The sequence below is a fragment of the Cucumis melo genome, chromosome 7 (assembly GCF_025177605.1).
Source record: "Cucumis melo cultivar AY chromosome 7, USDA_Cmelo_AY_1.0, whole genome shotgun sequence".
Classification (NCBI taxonomy): domain Eukaryota; kingdom Viridiplantae; phylum Streptophyta; class Magnoliopsida; order Cucurbitales; family Cucurbitaceae; genus Cucumis; species Cucumis melo.
In genome coordinates, this window is record NC_066863.1 from 7,609,500 (window position 1) to 7,634,583 (window position 25,084).

Genomic DNA, 25,084 nt, shown 5'->3' on the forward strand with positions numbered 1-25,084 from the left:
CTCTATTTTTTATTCATTTTTACTATCTACTTTTCGGTCGTTCTTTTTGCTTTTTTTTTTTTTAATATTTTAAAATTTTTAACGTGTGTTCGTATGCATTTAAATATAGGGATTTGCAAATGTTCCTCTCTTAGCAAAATCTACTTCATTTTAACACATGTGAAAGAAATCATAAGAACGTCAAGAAGAACATGATCGTTCGGTTCGTGAAATGAAAATGAATGAAGAACGTAATCAAATTGCACATCTTCTTGTCTAGTTAATATTATATTGTACAGGAAAAATCATTTATCTTATGTATATTTGTTGTTAGAAATCAATTATTTTTCTTTTATGGTTATGTATTTACATTTCAAGAAATTAATGTTTAGTTTCAAGTAACTAAAAAATTAATAATTTAAAGATAACGTGTAATTAATTTTAAAATATATTTCTAAAAAAATATTCAAAATATGTGTATTTTTTTAAAATTAATTCATAATATTTAATAATCTTTTATGGTAATTTGACCTAAATATAAATATTGCTATTATAAGACAAACCAAACACAATTTTTCATATAAACATTTATAAAGAGGTCAAATGTAACGCCCCAAAAATTAAGATAATTTTGGAGTTAATTATCTTAATTTTGTTTAATTATATTTAATTTATTGGGCGTTATTTTGAATTCATTTAATGAGAATTATTTGTTTATGTGTGAATTGAAATTAATTAAATATTTTTGAATGAATATTTAATTAGAGGTTTTAGCATTCTGTTTTAAATGAAAATTTAGTTTTCCCTCCTTAAAAAAAAGTGTCTCTTGTTATTTTTTGTAGTAATGACCTCAGTTTAGTATAAAGAGTTGAGTTGTTACAGTTCTTTATACTAAACTAAGGTCATTACTAAAAAGAAACAAATACAACAGACACTTTTTTGAAAAGGAGGAAAACTAAATTTTCATTAAAAACAGAATGCTGAAACCTCTAATTAAATATTCATCCAAAAATATTTAATTAATTTCAATTCACACGTAAACAAATAATTCTTATTAAATGAATTCAAAATAACGCCCAATAAATTAAATCTAATTAAACAAAATTAAGATAATTAACTCCAAAATTATCTTAATTTTTGGGCGTTACATCAAACCAAACATGTATGTGTTTAGATATTAAACTCATTTTACAAAAAAAATGTTTTTTAAAAATGTATTCTTAAAAGAACATTTTTTAGGGGTCTTTTTAAAAATATAAAAAAGCGACAAAGTATTTACATTGTATAGAACAATCCCGAAAATGAAAAAAGCCCAGAGGCCCAACGTGTAAAATACCAAAAATGTCTCGTCAACAATGTATGTAATATATTTGGTAACACGATTTGGTACACGCTCGTTTAGATTTGACTATTGTTTGGTACACGATCATTTAGATTTGTTTTTTCAATTCTATCGATTGTTTAATTAATTGGGCTTTTGGGTATCCTAAATCTAAACTTTTTTTTTTCAAAATTTGATATAGACTCCTTTAGATTTGGTTAGTTTAGATTTGGGGTTGCAAATCTAAAAGATTTTTTTTTTCCCCAAATTTGGTATACGATCGTTTAGATTTGGCTATCCAAATTCAAACATGATACGATGCATGTAGTGAATGAAAAAGAAAAAAGATAAAAGAAAAAAGAGGAATAAATACATGTCATAAAAAAACAAGAAAGACGACAGAAAGAAATAGATTTGGTTACCCAAATATAAAAAAAAAAATGAAAGAAATCGTAAAGAGTAAGGAAGATGATAAAAAATAAGAGAGAAATAGATTTTGGTAAATTTGGTTACCAAAATCTAAAAATAAAAAAAAATGAAAGAAATCACAAAAATTACAAAAAAAAAAAAGACGAAAAAAAAAACAGTAGAGAGGAGAAAAAATTGAAGGACATATCTAAAAAATGGCTAAATCTACGTGTTTTGTTAGACAGACCGTAAATATTTCACTAGTTTGTTATATTTATAACAGTTTCGTTTTTTTTATAGGCAATCAATAGATACCCTAAATTATACTATAATCTTTTACTAGGGAATTAAAGTCTTGATTTTTTAATTAATTATTTTTCTTCATTTTTTTAAAGGCAGTTTTGAATTCTTAGTTTTAAATTCATAAATCAAAAGGAAATTTTTAAGTGGGTTTTACTTTAAACTTTTGGTTAAAAATTCAAGTATTAAACATAGAAAAAGAAATCATGGAAAAATATATATGTGAAAACAATGCTTGTTTTTATTTAAAAATCTTTTCGAAAATAAAAACATTTTTTCGAAAATAAAAACATTATAACAGATAAAATTTATTAAATTTGATTTTTTTACTAAGTCTAAATATTTCGTGAATGTTCTATTTTTTATATATTTTTTAATATGAAAAAGGGAAGTCATAAAAAAGTGAACAGTTGGATTATTTGAAAAATTTTATTCGTTTTGTAAAAAATATTCAATAGATAGATTGTCTATAAATTATGTATTTCTATAATCAACATAAAACCTCCAAAAACATGCAGTAAGAAGGAGAGGAATGCTTCTATCTAATTTGTTTATAAAAGAAATCTGCTTTATTGAATGTTATAAAATGTGACTAAAAAATTTTTATTATTTAAAAGTACATTTTTAAATATAGTAAAATAAATCAAAATATTTTACTAATGTATTAAAGTTTTAGATTCTAACAACGATAGACATTATTTTGATAGAAATCTATCTATATATATTAGAAACATTGATAGAAATCGATATAATCTGAAGCTTTACTATATATTCTGTAAATAGTTTCAATCTTTGGTTATTTATAACAATTTCTCTTTTAAATCCTCTTTAAGAAATAGGATATGAAATATTGTTATTTAATTTAGAAAATACACTTAAATTATAAAGACATTTTAATAAATATAGCAAAAATATAAAACTATTTATAAAGTATAGAAAAATATATCAAATTTCTCTTTAGCATACGTTCTAATTTTTTTTTCTATATTTTATAAATAGTTTCAATTTTATATATATAAATTTTTTTCTAAATTATAAGGTAGTGTGAACAAACTTCTTGTGCTTATTAATTTATTTAAGTCATCCAGGGTAGTGAAAAATAATATATATATATATATATATATATATATATATATATATATATATATATATATATAAATAGTAGAAGAACTTTTGTAAATGTAGGGAAAAAATACAGAAAAGAAGATAAGTCCTTCTAATTTTAGGATATTTTATAATTATGAAATCAGTTGAAAAATTACCAAAGAAAAAATATATTTATAAAATATAGTAAAGTTTTAAAATTATATCAATAATAGATATCGATAGATTTCTATAAGTGTCACGTTAACTAAAAACAATAGGATTATATGTCGATATATATTAATGTCTATTATCGATAGAATGAAATTTTGCTATATTTTATAAGTAGTTTTTAATTTATTTATTTTTATTCATAACAATTATTCCTTAAAATAATCTTTTAAAATAGGCTATAAAAATTTTGTTATTTAACTTTTTCTTCTTTGAAAAAACACTTATATTGTCTTAAACAAACTTATTGTTCTGGTTAATTTATTTAATTCATCCACAATAGTGAAAAATTAAAGATAGTAGAAGAACTTTTGTACGTGAAGTGAAAAAATAAAAAATAAAAAAAAACTTCTAAATTAAGAGTATATTTAATTTTGAAATTGTTAAAATTATTTTTATCTAGTAGATAATCATTTTGAAACACTCATCTAATTATTTAAAATTATTTTTATATTTAATCTTATATTTTTAAATACAATTTTTCATATTAACAAATTTAGTTTTAAAGGATAAAAAGTATGTTTTACTGTACTTTTTAAAATGTCTAAAAAAAATTAACCAATTCCAAACATACGTTAAGAAAATTATGTAGCTGCTACTTAAAATTTTATATATATCTTTTCGATGATATTAAAAGTTGTATAAGGTCAATGTTCTCTCAAATTCACTTAATAATGGCATAATATAATCATCTTGGAAAAGAGATATTTATAACAAGTTTGATGTCTAAAAAAATAAAATACTTAAGTAGGTTTGAAAAAAGGAGAGAATCACGTTGACTTTCACAACAATAATCCAAAAGTTAGGACGTTTAATTTGTCATTAATATCTTCTAATCATATTAAAAAGAATTAATTAATTAATTAATTAATTAATTAATTAAATTGTCTTGTCTTTTTACTTCAATGTTTGAAAATGAATGCATAATAAATTAAAATAGGACTCAAGAACACTATACGTGAACAATTTGTACATCCCCTTTCAAAAATTAATTTAGAACTCCATAAGTTCCATTTTATATTCTTCAATGGGAGAGAGATATATCAATATTCTTTCTCTCAAACAAAATTAATTCAACTTAAAATTTAGTTTCTATAATTTCAAACAAGTTATTCACCAGATATTTATTAAAGTATATAAATATTTGATCTCGTGAAAACTAAAGTATAATTTTTAAATTTTATTATTTTAAACTACAAAGTTTTAAATACTAATTTAATTGCACTGGATTCATTTAATTATTACTACTATACATACATAAACACACATATATACCTTTTAATTTCTTTAAGAAAGGCATTGAACATTTTTCTGTTCAATGTTTTAGTCTTTTTAGTTTTTCTTTCTTTCTAAATGAATGAACTAATTAACTATATAAGTATAGTTTCTTTCTGATTTATTATATCTATATATGATTGTATTTTTAATCATAATGAAAGATTGGTCTTACTAATTCAAATGGCTACGGCTCTATTAAAGAATTAATACAAAGAAAAAAAGTATGGATTTGCAGGGGAAAATGGATCATGTGTAGTAATAATTATTTTATGCCTTTTAATAATTAACATCTAATTTAAAAATGGTATTAGGTATGGTAGTTATGTTTCATCTATAAATATCTCATTTTAGTCTCATTTAATGGAAAAAAGTGTATGCCATGTGTTTCAATTAACAAATAGAATCAACTAGGGCTAGTTATATATACATATATCAATTTGTAATTAACCTAAGTCTATGGCATCTTATTTTAAAATGGGAAACAAAATGCTTAAGGAAGGTAAAGCAATATGATAACTACTTATATACATGCCAACATGTTTTGAAACAAATATATAAAGTATGATTTGTAAATTGTACCTCAATCATTAATTAATCTTACCTTGTTATATTCCAATATGGATGGTGTTGGTTTTATTACTTGTCCAACTAAAATCTGTAATTATGAAATTTGACTTTAAAAGATGCAAATTAAATATGAACTATTGAGTTTAGTACTCTTGCTTAACATAAAATAAGGTTTACTGTTGGACAAAATGACAAAAATTTAAATTCAATTTTCATATATGATTATTGTGATCAATGTAGATATATATAATTAATTGTTATCAATGAGAAACCATTGAAGGGTGTGTGGTTTTATGGTCCATGAATGCAACAATGGAATAACTCAAAATTAATTCAAAGATACTGTTCTTTTTGTCATAAAAATTTTTAGGCGAATAATATTATGCCTTTTTTTTTCTTTAAATATAGAGAAATTAATTAAAATGTTAATAAAATATTACAAAATTTAAAACTCTATCAATTATTGATCAGTGTTTATCAATGTTATTATAAAATTTGATTATAGACATAAATAAAAATCTATCAATATCTATTATTATTGATGAAATATGAAATTTTATTGTTAAAACTAGAAGAAAGAGGGTATATATATATATATATATAAAGAAAAAGAAATATTAATAAGATGATGAATAAAAATATAGCATTGGAATAAGGACAGGAAAAGAAAAAACATATTATTAAAACTATTGTACTTAATTCTTATCTATTTTGTATTTGCACCATACAAAATGAGTGAGGAAGACAAATAGGAGACGTGAAGAATGAAACCAAAGAATCACATTCTCGTATACAATTATAGGATCATGCCAATCAATTTGCCCTTATAACTTTTTCTTACTTCTATTTTCAAGAGGAAGGCTTACCCAATACTTTTCATGAGCTTGACTTTGACTTGACTTGTGACTACATTGGTTGACTTTTTAATCTAAACTTTCAATCAAAAACCATTGAATGTAATTATTTAAAACAAAAACAATTCTAAATTAATGTGAGATTTAGTAACTTTAAAATATGGTTCATTAGTTATTTTAGATAGAGGGTGAAATTTATTGTAGTCCGACGTTGGACGTTGTTAAAAGTGTTTGGAGTAACACTATTTAATGATACTTTTAGGAGACACGCTTAATCAATACTTCTTTAAAAATATTTGTATAGAAATGCTTTCATCTAGCAAATTTAAGCATAGTAATGCAAACTGTTATTTTAAAGGTAAATGATTTTGTTCTTCCACCATCACAATTTTTGAAATTAGAAAAAAGAAGAAGAATCACCTAATAACATTGTGTTTTTAGCATAGTTCAATTAGTTAGAGTATCATCATGCGTTTAACTTACATACCAAATAGTCAAATCTCCCAAATTTTACTAGAATAAGAACATATTAAAATTTTCAATGAACATTGAAACTTGAACGGAGAAAGCGATAAAGTAGGTCTAGATATCAATTTTTTTACCCAACTTATTGCCTACTAGTATTACAAGCATGCTAAAGTTGACTTTCTAAGTTTTAAAATAAACGTTTCTATGTACAAAATAATAATTATTTTAAAACACTTAAAAAGTCGATCAAAATGGGTTTTATCCCTCATAAGTTGTAAATTTTGTTCGAGAGTATGTTTTGAAACATTAATGAAAAGTCAAAGGGTAATACAGTAATTTATGAAAAGTGGAGGTAGTTTTTTTGAAATAATGGACAAAGTTAAGGGATATTTTTGTAATTTAGTTTTGTTTCAAAGTTGCCCAATTAACTCATCATAAATACATCCGATATGAAGTTTCACTTTTCATTCTCACAACTTTTGAGAAAATAAATAAAAGTCTAAATATAAGCATTCATTTCCTACCACAATAATTAATTACCAAAGTATCTTTTTTGAATCTCTGTTTTCTCACCAATTTTTTTTATTATTATTATAAAATAGGAAAAAGAAAAGAAAAAAAACCTTTAATAGAGCAGTAAATGTTATTAAAGAGGTTGCTAATTTAGAGTTGACAGCGATGAAAACTAGGAAATTGGTTTTGTTTTTATTTTTATTATTGCTATTTTATTATTAACTTTTGAAGAAAATAAACTTGTTAAAATCCACAGTATTTTGGATGGCTCAAAATATTTTTAAATATAACAAAAAATTCATTACTGTATATCATTAATAGATATCGACAAATAACATATTAAATCTAAATAAATTCTTTTTATATTTTTATATAAGTCGAAAACTCCGTGAGAATGATCTATGAATTTCTTTTTTATCTGTAACTTTTTTTATAAATGAGAGCTTTTCATGTAAAATTTTGTATCAAAGTTTTATTGTATTCTTTTAATCTCTACTGCATTTTTAGTTATTTTCAATTATGAAAGTGCATAGTTTTCTCTCACAAAATAATGATGCATGATAAGTGTTAATGGATATAATCAATAAACAATTATATTTTACTATATTTATAAATAAATGAATGTATATTTTTAAAAGAAAAATAAATTGGATAGAGAAGAGATGAATTGTGATAAGATAAAGATATGAGCTCAAAACAAAAATTTGTTTAAAAAAATTGTTTGAAAATAAGAAAGGTGAAATTAGAAACGAATTAAGAAAGAAAAGAAAAGAAAAGAAATTAAGAACATATCTCGAGAAGTCTCTCCTTTGTGCTTATCTTTCCCATCGTTGCAGTTAATGGACATGAGTGCTCGAACTGGATGAGGTGAAATTAAAAACCGACTAAATGACAAAATATTATTGTTCTTCTCCTTCTTTCTAAATTATGTTTTTACTTCTCCAAATACTGCAAATATTATTCTCAATTATTTTCGTAAATATCCAATGTGATTTTATAGTAAACATGTGAACTCCCAACTTGTAAATTATTATAATCCATTCAATGTTCATGTCTTTTATGCATAGTTAGCGCTTTAAATATTAAAATCATTTCAAAAATCTCATTATCGGAACATATAACTTACTAATTTTAATAACCAAGATTTTAAAATCGTAATTTAATAAAAGAAAAAAAAAAAAATATATATATATATATATATATATTATTTTTTGTTTTTATGAATTTTTGGAAAAAGGTTGAAAGTATTATTTATAATTGAGTTTAGGACGAAGGACATGGCAATGGGTCCCACTAATAGCCACGTGGTTTTCACACCCTTCCTTCACCACTTATATATAATCCCCTTCTCCATCTCTTCCTTCCTCATCATACAATTATAAAACAAAAAACTCCATTTTTGATTTGAAGCCTTTTCATTTAATTCAATTAAAAGTCCATTCGAGTTTTCTTGAGAAATCCTTGAAGGTTGTGTCCATGGCGCAGTTTTAGTGTCAGTACTTTTTAAACCGCCCTGTGACTTCGGGACAGGGAACAAACACACAAATCTTAATTACATACATACGAAACACATTTTCCAAAATTACACTTTCTACCCCCTCTCAACTCCTACACCCATTTCCTTTTTAAAAGGGTCTTTTCGAGTTTTTAATCTTTTCTATGGCTAACAATCACCACCACCATTCCCTCAACATTTCTGCTCCGCCCCACGCCGCCGTCGGTGCCGATACTGCCTTCGACGACGATGGCCGCCCCAAGCGAACCGGTAAGTGGTAGAATTGTGGATTTTTTTTTTTTTTTTTTTTTTTGGTTTAAAAAAATTGGAATTTGAGATTATGATTTTTTTTTTCTTTTTTTGTGGAATAGGGACCGTTTGGACGGCAAGTGCTCATATTATAACCGCGGTTATTGGGTCGGGGGTTTTGTCGTTAGCTTGGGCAACGGCGCAGCTTGGTTGGGTGGCCGGACCCGTCGTGATGATGTTGTTTTCGTTTGTGACTTACTATACTTCTACGCTTCTCGCTGCCTGTTACCGGTCAGGTGACTCCGTTAACGGCAAGAGGAACTATACTTACATGGACGCCGTCCGAAATAACCTCGGTAAGCATAACCACCCTCCATCTCCGTTACGGAGTTTGCATAAATTTATATTCTAACTATTTTGAACAACAACAATAATAATAATAATAATAATAATAATAATAATAATAATAATAATGATCAAGAGACTTTTGAGAAACCACTTTTGCCACTATTGGCAACTGTTTAATTTTTTGTTTTCCAATTTTTTTCATGATTTAATCTATTTTTCTTGTTTCTCAAATTTTCACCATGTTTTTTTAAAATATTAGAGAGAAATGAAATTGTGTTTAGCATAGAGTTATTTTTTGGTGATTTTTTTTTAGTAGAAAAGGAATTATGTTTTTTAGACTAAATTTTTAAAATAAAAAAAATAATATATGTTTCTAGGCATGTTTTTTTAAAAAATTTTATTTTATTTTATTTTATTTTATTTATTTAATTTTTTAAATTAAGTATACAAATGCTATTTAGTACCAATTAATTTTGCAAAGGTTGTGAAAAATTAAGTAAATTTTTTTTCAGAAACTAAAAACAATTTTTTTTTTGTGTGGTTGGTGATTCAATAGCAAAGAATATAAAAGGTAAGAATTTTTATTTTAAAAAAAAAAAACATAAAACGAAGAAAAAGTATGTTTTTCATTATTTTCTTTTTTAAAACGTGTTTGGTACAATGAAATTATTTTTTAAGAAACAACATTTCCCGATTGAAATTGAACAAATTATTATTATTTTTTAATGTTGAATATAATTTTGGTTTTCTAATTTACTTAATTTGTGACAGGTGGGTTTAAGGTGAAGCTGTGTGGGTTGGTTCAATATGTTAATCTTTTTGGAGTAGCGATTGGATACACAATAGCCTCATCCATAAGCATGATGTTAGTATCAATTTTTCATTCCTTTTATTGAAAAAAAAAAATTATCTTAAATAGCAAAATTGTTCAAAAATGTTTACAAACTTAGAAGTAAAATTTGCTTAGTTTAAGGGAGTGTTTGGATTAATGAATGAATTGGTCTTGGGTTTTGACACAGGGCAATTAAAAGATCAAACTGCTTCCACAAAAGTGGAGGGAAAAATCCTTGTCATATGAACAGCAATCCGTATATGATTTCATTTGGAATTATGGAAATTTTCTTGTCACAAATTCCGGATTTTGATCAATTATGGTGGCTCTCCATTGTTGCTGCTGTTATGTCTTTTACTTACTCCATAATTGGTCTTATTCTTGGAATCATTCAAGTTGCAGGTTCATTTCATTAATATTGTTGTTATTATTTGTTTTTTTTTTTTTTACCTATGATTATTATATGATAAATAATAAATATAATTTTATTTATCTTCAGACAATGGAAAATTCAAGGGGAGTTTAACAGGAGTTAGTATTGGTAGTGTCACTGAGTCTCAAAAAATATGGAGGAGCTTCCAAGCCCTTGGCGACATGGCTTTTGCTTACTCTTTCTCCATTATCCTCATTGAAATTCAGGTAAAACTAATTATCTCATCATTCATTCTTCACTCAAATGGAGATTTGTATCTATGATCTCTTAGGAATATCAGTTTTGAGAAACAGAATTGTTGGTCTTTAATCCATGAGTTGAAAAGTATATGGTGTTGTTATTTGTAAACAGGACACAATCAAAGCCCCTCCATCAGAAGCCAAAACAATGAAGAAAGCCACTTTTCTAAGTGTAGCAGTGACCACAATTTTCTACATGCTTTGTGGCTGTATGGGATATGCAGCCTTTGGCGACCTTGCTCCTGGCAACCTCCTCACTGGTTTCGGCTTCTACAACCCATATTGGCTTCTCGACATAGCCAATGTAGCCATTGTAGTCCATCTCGTCGGTGCATACCAAGTCTTTTGTCAACCCCTCTTCGCCTTCATCGAGAAATACGCATCAAACCGGTTCCCAGATAGCCAATTCATCAACGAAGACATCAACATCCCAATCCCTGGCTTTCGCCCCTTCAAACTCAACCTCTTTAGGCTAGTTTGGAGGACAATCTTCGTGATCATCACCACCCTTGTCTCGATGCTCCTCCCATTCTTCAACGACATCGTCGGACTTCTCGGAGCCTTGGGATTTTGGCCTCTCACTGTCTATTTCCCTGTTGAAATGTACATTGCACAGAAGAAAATCCCAAAATGGAGCACAAGATGGATTAGCCTCCAAATTCTTAGCATGGCTTGCCTTATAATTACCATTGCAGCAGCAGCTGGATCGGTAGCTGGAGTCATTCAAGATTCTAAGTCAATTAAGCCATTTCAAACTACCTATTAATTCTATTGAAAAGTTTACCTTGGTTATTAATATTATTACCGTTTGCTCTGCTGCAAGAACGAAGAACAAGAACAAGAACAACTGCCACCCAGTTATGCAATTGCTACTGTCGATCTGTTTTAAATTTGAGTAACTTTTGTAATGGTTTAGTTTATCCATTGTTTTTAACTGTTGTTGTTGAGTAAGTAGTAAAAGTAAAGTAATTAAGGACCCCATGAAAGGAGAGTTCTGTAAATTGTGAATCTAAAAGATCCATAAGTTTCAGTCCCAAGATTGTAACTTTGCCTATTTTCTTGAGGAAGTTAAGAGTATTTATATGGAAAGTTTCATCTTTTAAGAACTTCCTACTTTTCCCATTTTTTTTCTCATTTGGTTTAATTATTACTTTATTTCATTTACTCCTGGTTTTGATTGGTCTATATATTTAAAATAAAAAAATATATAAAAATTTTGGGTCTTTTTGGTCTGATGTTTAAAAAAAGTAACTATTTTGATTATATTTAGAACACACTAGTTAAAATGATTAAATAAAAAGATATATAAAAAATGAACTATAATAAAAAAGGAATACGATGGCCAAAGTACTATCTAAATTGTGATAGATGCTCGGTTAAAACCTGATAGTGATAAATAATATTTTCACATATTTTGAGTTATATCTATCTTTGTACTTCTTACTTGTTCAAGCATAATTTGTCATGTGTCAATTGAAAAACTCATTTTTTTTTCTTTTTTTCTTTTGAACATTTTAATTTTTTGTTTTGTGTGTTTAATAGAAATAAAAGAGATAAAAAGTACATATTGCGAGATGCATTTAAGTATTACTCTTGTGTAATTAGATATACTAAGAGATAAATTCTTTTTCATAATAAAGTTATTTAATGTAGTTGGATCAAATATTATTACCATTAAAAGATGTTGACGTTCATAAATTAATGAGAATGATACTTGTACATCGTATAAAATTTTCATTTTCACGAGAAAACACTTCAAATGAAATATCCTTAAAAAAAAGCTATTCTCCTCGATCCAATCTTTTTCTATAGATGGAAAATCTTGTTTAGGGCATTTTGGATATCAATTTGAATTTCCATTGAAAATGAGGATTGCATAATTATTTTTATATGGAAAATATGGAAAACTCTACTTTATGGGCACACCATTAGAAGTCCACACATGTGCACAATTCTTTCTTTTTTGGATCAATATTGCATATGAAAATTCTATGCATCCATTTTATGGCAAATTTTGTGCCTTTAATGCACCATTCAAGGTGCACAACTTCCCCCTTTTGTATTCCACAATTTGAGAAATGCATCATTCCTTGCCAATGGAATCATGATTCAATTGACTAAAGTATTGGATATGATCGATCTATAGCATATATGATCACTAAGGTCTTTTAAGATGGAGGAAAGAGATTAACAAGTATTAAATTACTAATAAATTTAAAACGAGGTAAATTAAATATTGTATCAATATACCAGTTCTTAGTTGATCACTTATATCTGTATATGTTTAGAACAAAACAATCCATGATTCAAATTCCCTACTTCAATATACTAATATATATACACCTAAATGAGAAATTTGAAATAGAATTAAAAGTAAATCATATAAATCTGTCGAGTTAAATTAGAATGAATCAATGATAATTTCAAAAAAATTAAGATAACTATAACAATAACCATAATAGTTTTAGCCTTTTTGGTAAACACGATCAATAATGGTGGATATTACAATTAAAAGATGAATACAATTTTATTACAAATGAGGTCAATTTTGTTCATAACAGAACTTATAAACAATTGTATGGAAAAAAAGCAGTTCCCTATCAAATATCAAAGAGGAAGAAAAGAAAAGAAAAAGTTGTGGTGACGTTTGTTTGTTATGGTTCCAAGTATTTTTGACTTTTGTGGCATTCATGATTGCTTATTGTATTAGAATAATGACAACAAACTTTTGCCACATGTTTTCAATGCCTAAACTTATGTACCTTTCTTTTCTATATTTTGAGATTAATAAAAAAGAAAAGAAACCATATCTCAATAGTCTAACTAATATTTCAATATAGTTTTATTATTCTTTTCCTCGTATTTGGATCACATATTTTATATACTACATCTAAATTTTAACTTTCATAGGGTTAGATCAAATCAAAACATTCATTAACAAAATTAATTACGTTACGTTAGGAGGCTCTTATTGTCAAAGTCAAGAGTCAAAGTCCACGAATAAGTCCAAATCCTAAGGATATTGGAAAAGAGCATAAAGGAGCACGTCATAAAAAGTAAATGCCAATACTTTGAAAATTTAATTGAGTCAATAGATATATATATACTAATCGAGACATAACTGAGTTGAGGTCGAAATAGCACTCTACAACTTCAAGTGCGATAAACGTCTTTGAAACCTTTGCCATCACATGCAATTGTGGACATGTGCTAGAAGATTAATTGAGTTATAAATGACCACATTCAATCATCTCAAAAGAGAGAAATACGACTTTATTGATTTTTGTGCTTAGTTTAAATATCTATAATACTAATTTAAGTGTGAGAGTGCAGTAGTCTTGACATCACACTGGTGCGAAGGTGTCTTACATAGGTTAGGTTGGAAAATATTGAGACATCAAGCAAACGCAGTAGACCCAAATGAACAAAATATGAGCACAACATTTACAAAGTCAATTCATGTCTATCAAGTTCACGAATTTTCTAAATTACAAATTTAATTTTTAAAAATCGATGTAAAAATGAAATTTAGTTAGTATTTCATTAGATAAAAATTACAAATGTATCTATATTGAGTCCACTTATATTCAGAGGATTTAAATTACTTGAAAAAATAACTTGACAAAAAATAATTTTTGAGACACCTACAACGTTTTTAAAATGTTTACAAACTAAACTTATAGTCAAGTTAATAAAAATTATACTGACTAGAACAAAAAATTTAATCAATATAAAAAAGCGGCAAAATATTTACAATCTATAGAACAATTTCGAAAAAGTTTTTTTACACGATCGTTTACATTTGGCTATTCCAATCCAAATGATTTCTTTCAAGATTCTTTATATCCGATTTTTTATTTTTTTTACACGATCGTTTACTTTTTTTAAACGATCGTTTACATGTGGCTACTCCAATCTAAATGATTTTTTTTCAAGATTCTTTATACACAATCTTTTATTTTTTTACACGATTGCTTACTTTTTTACACGATCGTTTATATTTGGGTACTCCAATCTAAATGATTTTTTTCAAAAATTTTTAAACACGATCTTTTAGATTTTGCTATTTTTTTTACACAGTCATTTAGGATTTGGTTAATCAAATGTAAACAACGTAAAAAAAAAAAGGAAAAGAAAAAAGACGATAGAAAGAAATCGCAGTGAAAATTGAAGAAGATGAAAAGTAGAAAGACAATGGAAATAAATCGAAAAAAGAAGAGAAAAATAAGGAAGATAGATTAAACGATATAAATAAAGAATTGAAAAATAAGAAAGATGATGAAAAGAAATCGTAGAAAAAAAAAAGAAGATGAAAGAAGAAAGACGATGAAAGAAATCGCAGGAGGAAGACGATTTCATCGCGAGAAAGAGAAGAAAGATAGAAGGACAAACCTGGAATATTTAAAAAATGACTAATTTTATGGACTTTGTTACACGGACCGTAAATAGTTTGGTATTTTGTTACATTTACAAAAGTTTCTCTTATTGTAATCTCGGTTAAATCAATAATAATAACAATAAGTAAATAATAAATTTGACATTTCATTATCAAATATAACAAAATGAACTGAAATATTATAAAATTTTATATTTTATTAATGATAGACACCGATAGATTTTTATTTATGTCATTAATGTTACTAATAGATACCAATAAACTTAACTATAAAAGATTATAGATTTAAAATTGTGTTATGTTTTATAAATGTTTTCAGTAATTTTTTATTTATAATATTTTTTAATAAAAAATTGTTAAAAGATTTATAAGTAGAAGTTAATATTAATCCGAGAGAATAATATTAGGAGGTCTACCCAAATAATTTTCTATTTTTATATAATATTAAATTAAAAACCAATTAAAATATTCAAGTTGAAAGAAAATTTTAGTTATATTTTCTAAAAACAAAATGTAGTTATATTTAGACATTAACACAATCTATATATAAATTTAGTTATACTTATATATTGCATCTCTATATAGTTTTTTTAAAATTATTTTATTTATTAAATATGTGTTTACACGAGATTTTCAGAGAAATTTAATCCGCGGAGTTGAACTTACATTTATGTTGATTATGATGCGACATGGTTTGTTTTCTAGTATTTGATCATCTGATTCTCTCGTTTGAATGTCTTGATTTGAGGAAGCGGAGCTTTGGTTCTTGGGAGAATTTTCTCTAGAATTTCTGGAGTAAAAATTTCTTCAAATTAAGAGAACTATATTTATAGGGTTCTTTTGTAGGCTTTATGAGCTTGGACTTTGTTGATCCATGAATCAGACCCTTGGGCTCGACTAGATTTAGGTCATATTTAGTATTGAATGATTTAGATAAAAGACCTAATTTGACTATAAAATTTCAAAAATATCTTAAAATAATATTTTTTTTACTTAATTAGGAATTCACATATTTGTAGGATAATATTAACCTTATAATTAATATTAATTATATAGGTAATTGGAAATTAAGAAGTATATTTTGCCTTATTTACACTATATTTATCATTATTGTGTAAATTATAACTTCCTTAATTATGATTTTAATTAATGTGAAATCTTAATTATTAATGAAAAAATGTTACCTTATATAATTTATTTTAAATTATCATCAAATAATATGTCTTTGAATATGAAAATAATTTCCAAAATTCTCTTTCTTAATTATTCATCAGCCACATAATTCTTACATCCTCATCTCCGTTGTCAACAACCATTCTTCTCTGTTACATCCATTGCTTGCAATTTATCCAAATTTCTCCTCCAATTTTGGTACATCCTTTGTCTGAAAGTTATCGAATTTCTTCACCAATTCCGTCTAGTTTCATTCTTCATCTCCTTATATTTTGTCCATCACCGCTTCTGATTCCGTTATTCACAGAATCTCAATTTATTCCATCCTTTCGTTCTCCTCATGCATTCGGTTAATTGTCTTCCTTAATTCATTATATTTTTTTGTACTCCATTAAATCGTAGTAGTCCTAGAATTTTTAACATTATAGGAATTTCAATTGTCTGTTATGTGAATTAGTTTATATATACCCCTTCATGAAACACATATTTTCTTGTAATAAATGTAATGAAATTTGGGTAATAAGGTAAATTTGTCCATTTTTTTTTGAAAAATATTAGCCCATTTTGAACTTTATGTAATATATTAGAAAAAAAGGCCAATTGTATAATATTATATAGCAATTTAGACTATTTTAGTTGAAACCCATTTAACATTTGAGATGAATTAAGCTTATTTTTAGGTCAATTAAACTTTAATTCAAATAAATAATATTTAATTTAATCAAAATAATTAACTTGATCAATTTATTGTCTTCGATTTCAATTTGAGATACACCCATTTTTAATTAGTCCTAAATTGAGTTATTCATACTTTTTTTTTTTCCGTTAATTCAGTAAATAACATTGGTTCAATTTTTTTTCTTTCAACAAATTGGGGTTCACAATTAAAACTCTTTAAAAAGGTAATAAGAAATATTAGAGAGCGTGAACCACATGACATCATATATTGAATTTATCAACTTCAATCTTCTATAACTTATTTTTCTATTAAATAATAACGATGAACTTGTGCTCCAAACTACTAAAATAGACACTTTTTATGTGAAAAAAAGACAACATCGTTCACCTTCAGACCCACATTCGAAGTTAAGTTTTCCTTTATTAATTACCAGTTTTAAAAAATTGAATCCATATGTCTTTTTAAAACTTTTTTTTTTTTTTTTTTTTTTTTTACAAAAATTATAGACAATACCTAAAAGAGTTAGAAAAACCTTAAAACATTAAAAAAAAAAAAAAAAAAAAAGGAAAAGAAAAGAGAGAGGTGATATCAAATGGAAACTTTGGGGTTTTCCTAATCCCCTTGTTTCTTCTCAATCCTTCTCAACTCCCTCGTAACAAGTCTCTCACTCCCTCCTCCATTTGCCATAATCCTTTCGAAAACCTCCTTAATCCTGTTCCAAATTTCGTCCATTCCTCATCGTCTTCTTCCCCTTTCCCCGTTTATTTGTTGGTTTTCTTCTTCAAATACCAAGCTTGTTTCTATTCCTTTGTTTTCCTTTTCGAATCTACACTATCTCCGGTGTTTTTTCTCTTTTCGTCTTCCTCTTCCAACCTCAGATATGCATCCTCCGACCTCGTTTCATTTTCTTCTTCGGAACTTTTCTCTTTGTCATGACGAATCCTTTCATTTTTTTGTCTGAATCTCAGATCTCCGTCTTTTTCGTTTCATTGATGGCTTCATTTCTATGCGTTGCCTCCAAAACGCTTCTCCTTCCACTCTTTGGTTTCGTTTACTGGCTTCATTTCCATGAGTTGCCTCCGAAACCGTTCTCCTTCCCCTCTCTGGTTCGTTGCATGGCTGGGCTTCCAGTCTTGCCGCTCCAAATTTCCCTTGCTGCTTCGACTTCCCCTTTGCCGCTCATACACATGTATCGAGAACAGATAGATGCTACATTCGGAGAATGGTAGGGGTTTACGAAATGTTTGAGCATGGTAAGGCTGGAGGTTTGATTTGAATTCCTTATAGCTGATGATGAGGTCTAAATCTGATATTCATTCCATTGTTTTTCATACTTGTTTGTTACTATTCTGTTTTCCATTGTACTATAATGATATGATCTGTTCCATCATCTTCTCTAATATGTTCTAGAAATGCATTTTTCTTTCATTTTTTACGTAGTTTGTTTTCCATCATGTTCTCTGATTTGTTATGGAAAATTTAATGAAATAGTGTTTGTGTTCTTCTCTGATATGTTCTGGAAAGCAATTGTTTGTCCATTTTTTTTTTTGTATTTTGTTTTCCATCATGTTCTCTTATATGTTCTGGAAAATATAATGAATTTAATGAAATACTGTTTGTGTTCTTCTTCATATGGTTATAATATGTTCATGCTAATTGGTTTCCTTCTCTCATAATTTTTTTCCCTTGCTGTTTCTATTCTTGTTTGGGTAAATTCCTTTGCTATGTGTTCCGTTCATTTCCTTGTAATGATGTTCATGCTTATGTAGAAATACTGTTTTACTTGGTTTATCTTTGCTCATAATTATTTACAGACACATTCTATCCTTCATGTCCATATTTTAAAATCTATTGTATACTTATGTTGGTTTACATAGACTTGTCTTCCTACCTACTGTACTAATTTTGACTGTTATTGCTGTTTGTGATATGAGTCAATTCCTTCTTTGCTTCTGTGTGGGTTACCACAGAGATGGTCATATCCCTTATTTCTTAGGATATTTGTTGGTTCTTTACTGCTTAAAATCTTACTACTCAGATTTAATACTCTCATGGTCATATCCCTTCTTTGCTTAAGTGTATTCTTGTATTAGTTACTGTCTTCCCTAACCTGTTTAGGCTGTTGTGTTTCTTACTGCTTCCACCTTAATGCTGATTTTTAAAAGAAGACAAAAAAAAAAAAAAAAAAAAAAAGTATTGTCCATTGTATTTGTTATTGTTTTAAAAGCATGTTTATAAAAAAATTTCTTCCTTCCATGGTATTTGTTACTGCTTTCTTTGCATTGCATGTTTGAAGACATTTTGCCAAACATGAAATTCTAGTTCAAATTATAGAACGAATCTCAATCCAGGTTATTTACCTCCTGACTCTTATTTGATCCTTGATATTTTTATGGGGTTTATGGAATTGTAAGGGTTAATTCCGGTTATGCAATTAGTATGTCATCCCACTTTTCTTTTCTTGTAATTATTCAACTAGAAATTTTCTAAATCTAAATTTGTTCTTCATCATTTCAGTACACTCAAGTTCAACATTTTCTCTTCTGGGATACTAGGGTTCCTTTGCATTGAAATATGTTTGGTCTTTCGTTTCAATCGTAATTATTTACTATATTGTAATATTTAGTAATTTTTGCACAAAACTTGTTTTCCCAAACCGTGTATGTAGACTTGCTATTAATTCTTTTACTTAATATATTCTTGTCATTTTGTACGTTACTAACATGCAATACTTTAGGAAATGTAGACTTTAGATAATTTTGAACTTGCAATTTTATTTCACATTATTTCTTAGGCATATCAACTATGTAGAACTAAGTTAGGAAAGCATTTTCAAAATTACATGATTTTGCATTTGACAGTCTTCACCGGTAATAATAAGTTACGAATAAAAACTGTGGGAATATATTGAGGAAAGTAAAGAATTACAAATATGGTTGTTATAAAAACGAATGTAAAAAACGAATTTTACAAGAAAATATGTATTTCACGATGCACAGCACGAACACCGATAAAAAAAGCTTCTCCTGATGGCGTAGAAGGTCCGTCGAGACATAAGGCGACGTCTGTATAACGTAATTTAATAAAAAAAATATAAACTTCACCTGACACCATGCATAACGACGTCGGGAGAAGTTTATAATTTATTTAACTTCTCCCGATGCAATGCACAACGACGTCGGGAGAAATTTGTGTGTGTGTGAGAGAGAGAGAGAGAGAGAGAGAGAGTGGACTTTTGGGAGAGATCATGATCCGTGGACTTTCTCTCCAAACCATTCTGCTTCTAATGGCACTATAAAACAAACTGGACCCATGAGGTGAATCCTTAAAGTCATCAACCAAGTTTTTTCCTCTACTTATATAGACACTGTGTTGTTTGTTTCCTTTCTATTTCTTCATAGTTCTCATCGTCCATTTTCCTACTTATTAGAGTCTTATAAATTTCAAATCTTTGGTTTTCTTTCCCTCGTTTTTCTATTGAACTTAAAATATTAACAACTTTTAATCATTCAACATTTGCTCCATTTTGAACTTTATTAAAAGGGAATAATCGGGAATCTCATGAAGTGTTATATTACACATTTAAGAGCTGAGAAATAATGTTCCACAAAATTTAGTGATAGTTTGAAGAATTAAAATTGAAAATTTTGTTCGATATTATATTAAATTTGTCTTTCCCTAAGTTTAAATTTCATCTCATCAAATTTCTAAACCAAATTAGTGCCAACATTGGTAACTAATTACCTATTTTTTAGTTTTCTTACAAATTTGTACCCATCTTTATAGTAAGACGTTATTATTTGTTTTTAAGTGTTTGTTTTTTTTACTATGTTTCATACTATAATGTTATTTACTGGGTTTGTGTAACTTCCTTACAACGTTGTAAACCTTGAAACAAGCTATGGTTGTTATTGGTTTTTGAATCAGAAATGTTTGACTGTTGTTTTGTCCGTTGTGGGTGTTTGTGCTATTTCCTGTCTTTATATCAAGTTTTATTCTGAGCTACAATTATCATTTTCTTTTCTTACTAGGTTTTACAAGAATGCATTAGAGTAGTGAAGCTATATTTGTGGCAATTGATTGATTTATAGATTTTTTTGTAGGTTTGGTAGACAAATTTTGGTTCAAATGTACTTACTTAAATAGCTTGTTTGTACCAAAACATATATATGTTCATTGATTCATTGTACAAACACTTTACAAACTATTGTACATATATTAAAGTATATATATTAAAGTGTTCATCATTTCTTTCCATTTGGGTGTATTGTATAGTTCTTTGTGATTGTATTGGTTTGTGTAATGGCAAAACGACAAGAAAAACAGGAAATCAATAAAAAATAGGGCAAGAAAAATAGGGATTGAAAATAAAATTATGACATTTGAATCTAATAAAAAACTGTCATCGAAAACATTTTCTTGACAGTTAATTAAAGTCATGGTAGATGAAATGATGATAGTTATTAAATATCATAAATGATAAATAATGACATTTAATATTTGTCATACAAGATTAATAATGACATTTATTCTCTGTCATAAAATATAAATAATGATAGTTAATATTTGTCATAAATACAATTAATGACAGTTATTATCCGTCATAAAATCTAAATAATGATAGTTATAATATGTCATAAAATAAGAAATTAGTGACATTTATTCTTTGTCATGAAAAACACATTTCGTGACAGTTTTGTAGAACTGTCATAAAACACTTTCCATGACTGCCGCATCAATGATGTAAATAATGTTTAAACTATGTTCATTGTGTAAATTTTGTTTTTATTGTTGATTTTGTTGTTATCGATTTATTGTCATTGTTCTCTATCCTCCCTTTTGGCGCCACCGCTACCTCTATCTCTTTTCGATTAGTTATTTATTTAAGTTAGATTTTTGCTCTAAAATCCTAAATCCTACTTCTAATTTTGCCTTAGCTTTGTTAATATTTCCATTTGTTTGCTTAGATCTCGTTCTCGATTTTGTAAAAAAATAGAAGATCTTCCGATGCACAAATATAGCATCGGGAGATCCCTTGATATCTCCCGACGCTTTATTTTATGTGTTGGAAAATCCTCCATCGACTCATTTTTCACGACTCTGATCTCGACGCGAATTTATATGTTGGGAAAGGATTTTCTAACGCTTTTTCATATATCTCCCGACACCTTTGTGAGTCGGAAGACCTCCATTTTTTTTGTAGTGTTACAAAAACTTTGTAATGCGTTTTATGAGGTGTTTTTCAAACATTTGAAAGGGAATAACACTTTCAATTCAATTTGCCTTCAAATCCGAACAATTAAAAAATTTCACATAATGCATACTTTTCAAATTGAAAACAGATATCGAATTACCACAATAGGTTGGGTACGAGAGTGACAAATAAAAGAGAAATGAGGGAGTTTAGGTTTTATTCTCCAAAACAGAAGTATTTTTTATATTTGACAAATATTTTTGATTTACAAAATGGAAGAGAGAAGTATTTTTTATTTACATGATGGATGAATCAAGTATTTTTGATTTACAAATTAGAATAGAAAAGTTTTTTTTTAATTCCAAAATTCTCGAGAGAGAGAGAGACAAACAAATGGGAAGAATTTTTAATTTTCAACATGAAAGAGAGAGGCAAACATTTCGTCATACTTTTTGCCTTAGGTATATAGCTCTACATTTGTTTCATAAAAAAATTGTTACTTAAATTACATAAATCGTTTGTTTCCATGTCATATGAGGTTTGGTTATTAGGTTTGAAGTTTTGCCGAAAGAAAAATGTGTTTGTAAATTTTTTTAGCGAACCATGTCATGTTAGGTTTGACAATAATTTTCATGTTTCAAAATTAAGGAAACTTTATGTTCTTTTAAAACTAAGTACCGAAACCAATCACTTAACGAACCATGCAATTGAACAAGTTATTGGTCTTGATTTTGTAATGGATTACCATATTAACCCGATGGAACAAAAACATTAGAAACATGCAGCAGCGAAAGATAAGGATCAAGCTTTACTCTATATGCATCTAAACGATTTAGAAATTAACATGCTGCAATTAAACGACAGACCTAAACGAAGAATAGAGAAGGTAAACGATGAGCTTAACTTTGTAGTAATTCTTAACTTCTTCTTCGTTCCAAAACTTCTTCTTGCCTGAAGATCACGAGCAAAGGACAACCACTATGTTGACCTACTAATCTCAAGACTAAGAACCGAGTTGTGGGACTCGTTTTTATGAAGGAAATCTTAGAGAGATGGAAGGAGAAAGGTGTATCGTTTAGAGTTTTTTCATGAAATTTTCATCGTCCTCTTCTCATTCTATAAATGGAAGTTTATATAGAAAATTACATGCAAAATACATGCAATTTACTTTTATGAAATCTCAACACCTAATTAATCCATTAACTATTAATGGAATTAATGGCTTATAAAGTCATTACAAGCTGCCACATTTTCCACTAACATTTAGTAATAAATATATTAGTCAAAGGGCAAATTGGTCATTTGACCAATTAAGTCAAAGTCAAACTTTGACTTTTCATAGTCAAAAGTCAACTTTTTGATTTTTTGCTATTTTATCCATATTGACCAATTTCAACCTCCCGAGTATGAATCCACATTCATTTTTCTAAAATTCAAATCATATTTGAATATAAATCCGATCAAAGTTTTGTCTTTCAAAGTGAAAAGTCAACATGTTGATTTTTACAACTTTGACCGTTTCAAAACTTTCCAAGCTTCTAAATATGAATCCATATTCATATTTTTATTATTTAAATTATATTTAAACATAAAGCTTAAAGTTTATATTTACCGATTTCTCTCTCTTTACCTAATTCGAACAATTCGAGTTATTCCAACATATTGTTCTAAGTTGAATCCATATGAGCTAGTAGGGGAACCTAATGGACCTATAGATCATGGCTCCAACGATTCGAGATGAACTAGCTAAACTCTTTTAGACCAAGCTTAATCAACATTCGTTAACTAATGAGTCATTCCACTAAAGACTCGTAGTTGCACTCCCCTCACTACAAATATATTTCTGTCCACCTGATATAACCATGATGGGTAAGTTGATCATTCATAGATTGTTCGTAATCTTGGCTGGGTTAAAATATCGTTTTACCCCCAAGATTACATCTTACTCCTTAAGACCCATTGATCCACTATTGAACAATTGGTTTAAGGTCCAACCTATAAACCTAAATCCATCTCAGGCCAATGAGAAGGTGGGGCCGCTTGTTCAAGGCTTGGATTTAGTCCTTAAGGAAATAACCCATCTACTATCCCAGAAGTGGGTAGGAGTGAATTCTGTCTTGCACCTTATGTCCCTAGCTATCCACTCGATTTTATCCCTGAAATGGAAGGTTTATTGAGCCAGCGATGATGAACTGCTCTCACCTATGTAGATCTAAGGATATTACCGAATAAACAGAAGTTCATAGTTAGCTCAGGATTAAGATCAAGTTACCTAGGTCATTATAATTGAAATAGTCAATTTATAGTTTACGACGTTATAACTAAAAGTGACTATTTCGTGGTTCCAGTCTTATGCAAACCATTTACATAGGACACCCCCACTCCCATGTCTCCACATGAATGATTCAGGATTATATCGTTTGTACTAACTACGGAGGGGCCGTATCCATAGTGTTTTTCCAGAATAAGGCGCCCAACCTTATTCATACACTATAGATTATTTGGGCTATCAACTCAAACTTAATCCATGTTTATGTCTCTACATAAAGTTCAAGTGTATTGAAAAACTTAGTAAAATAGCCTCGGGACCTTAATTTATTGGTTTTATGATTATAGCATTCAATAATAAACTTATTGAATCAAATAACAAAGTATGAGTTTTAGGACATAAATTCCAACATTAACCGTATTCACAACCTCGCAATGTCAGTTATTGGTGATGTTGGAGTTACTAATGAATGACAATAGGAGGATACAACATACACCCTTCGATACTAGGCATTGAATTAGGCAATTAGCATACTTCTTCCTAATCCATGAGCCAGACCTAGTCGTTGTCAAATTACTAGAATGAATAGAAGATGTTTTGGCATTCTATGCCACCTACTTTGGATTACTGCTGGATTAGCATCGATGGAAATTGTAGATGTCGAGGAGATGGTTGCCATGTTCCTCCACGTATTGTCGCACGACGTGGTGAATCGAGTCATTTAAAGAGAGTTTGTGGGATCTGGTGAGACAATTTTGCAGCATTTTAATATAGT

The 25,084-nt window shown here is 27.9% G+C and overlaps 1 protein-coding gene and 1 long non-coding RNA gene across 2 annotated transcripts; both read left to right on the forward strand.

Annotated features, from left to right (window-relative positions):
- Positions 1–8,365: 8,365 nt before the first annotated feature.
- On the forward strand, positions 8,366–11,704 carry LOC103487608 (amino acid permease 3-like). Its single transcript, XM_008445973.2, has 6 exons — positions 8,366–8,767; positions 8,869–9,102; positions 9,866–9,959; positions 10,114–10,328; positions 10,426–10,565; positions 10,711–11,704. Exons 1-6 carry the CDS (start codon positions 8,662–8,664, stop codon positions 11,362–11,364), a joined length of 1,443 nt encoding a protein of 480 aa, XP_008444195.1. The 5' UTR covers positions 8,366–8,661; the 3' UTR covers positions 11,365–11,704.
- A 5,737-nt stretch (positions 11,705–17,441) lies between these two features.
- Positions 17,442–19,559, forward strand: LOC127150210 (uncharacterized). The gene is made up of 2 exons (XR_007822349.1): positions 17,442–18,099; positions 19,364–19,559. It is a non-coding gene; the product is annotated as an uncharacterized LOC127150210 (long non-coding RNA).
- The last annotated feature ends 5,525 nt before the right edge of the window (positions 19,560–25,084 follow it).

Coding starts and splice junctions, on each gene's coding strand:
- LOC103487608 (XM_008445973.2), top strand. CDS start 8,662: ATGGCTAACAATCACCACCACCATTCCCTCAACATTTCTGCTCCGCCC. Junction 9,960..10,113: donor GCCTCATCCATAAGCATGAT/GTTAGTATCAAT, acceptor GTTTTGACACAG/GGCAATTAAAAGATCAAACT. Junction 10,566..10,710: donor TTATCCTCATTGAAATTCAG/GTAAAACTAATT, acceptor ATTTGTAAACAG/GACACAATCAAAGCCCCTCC.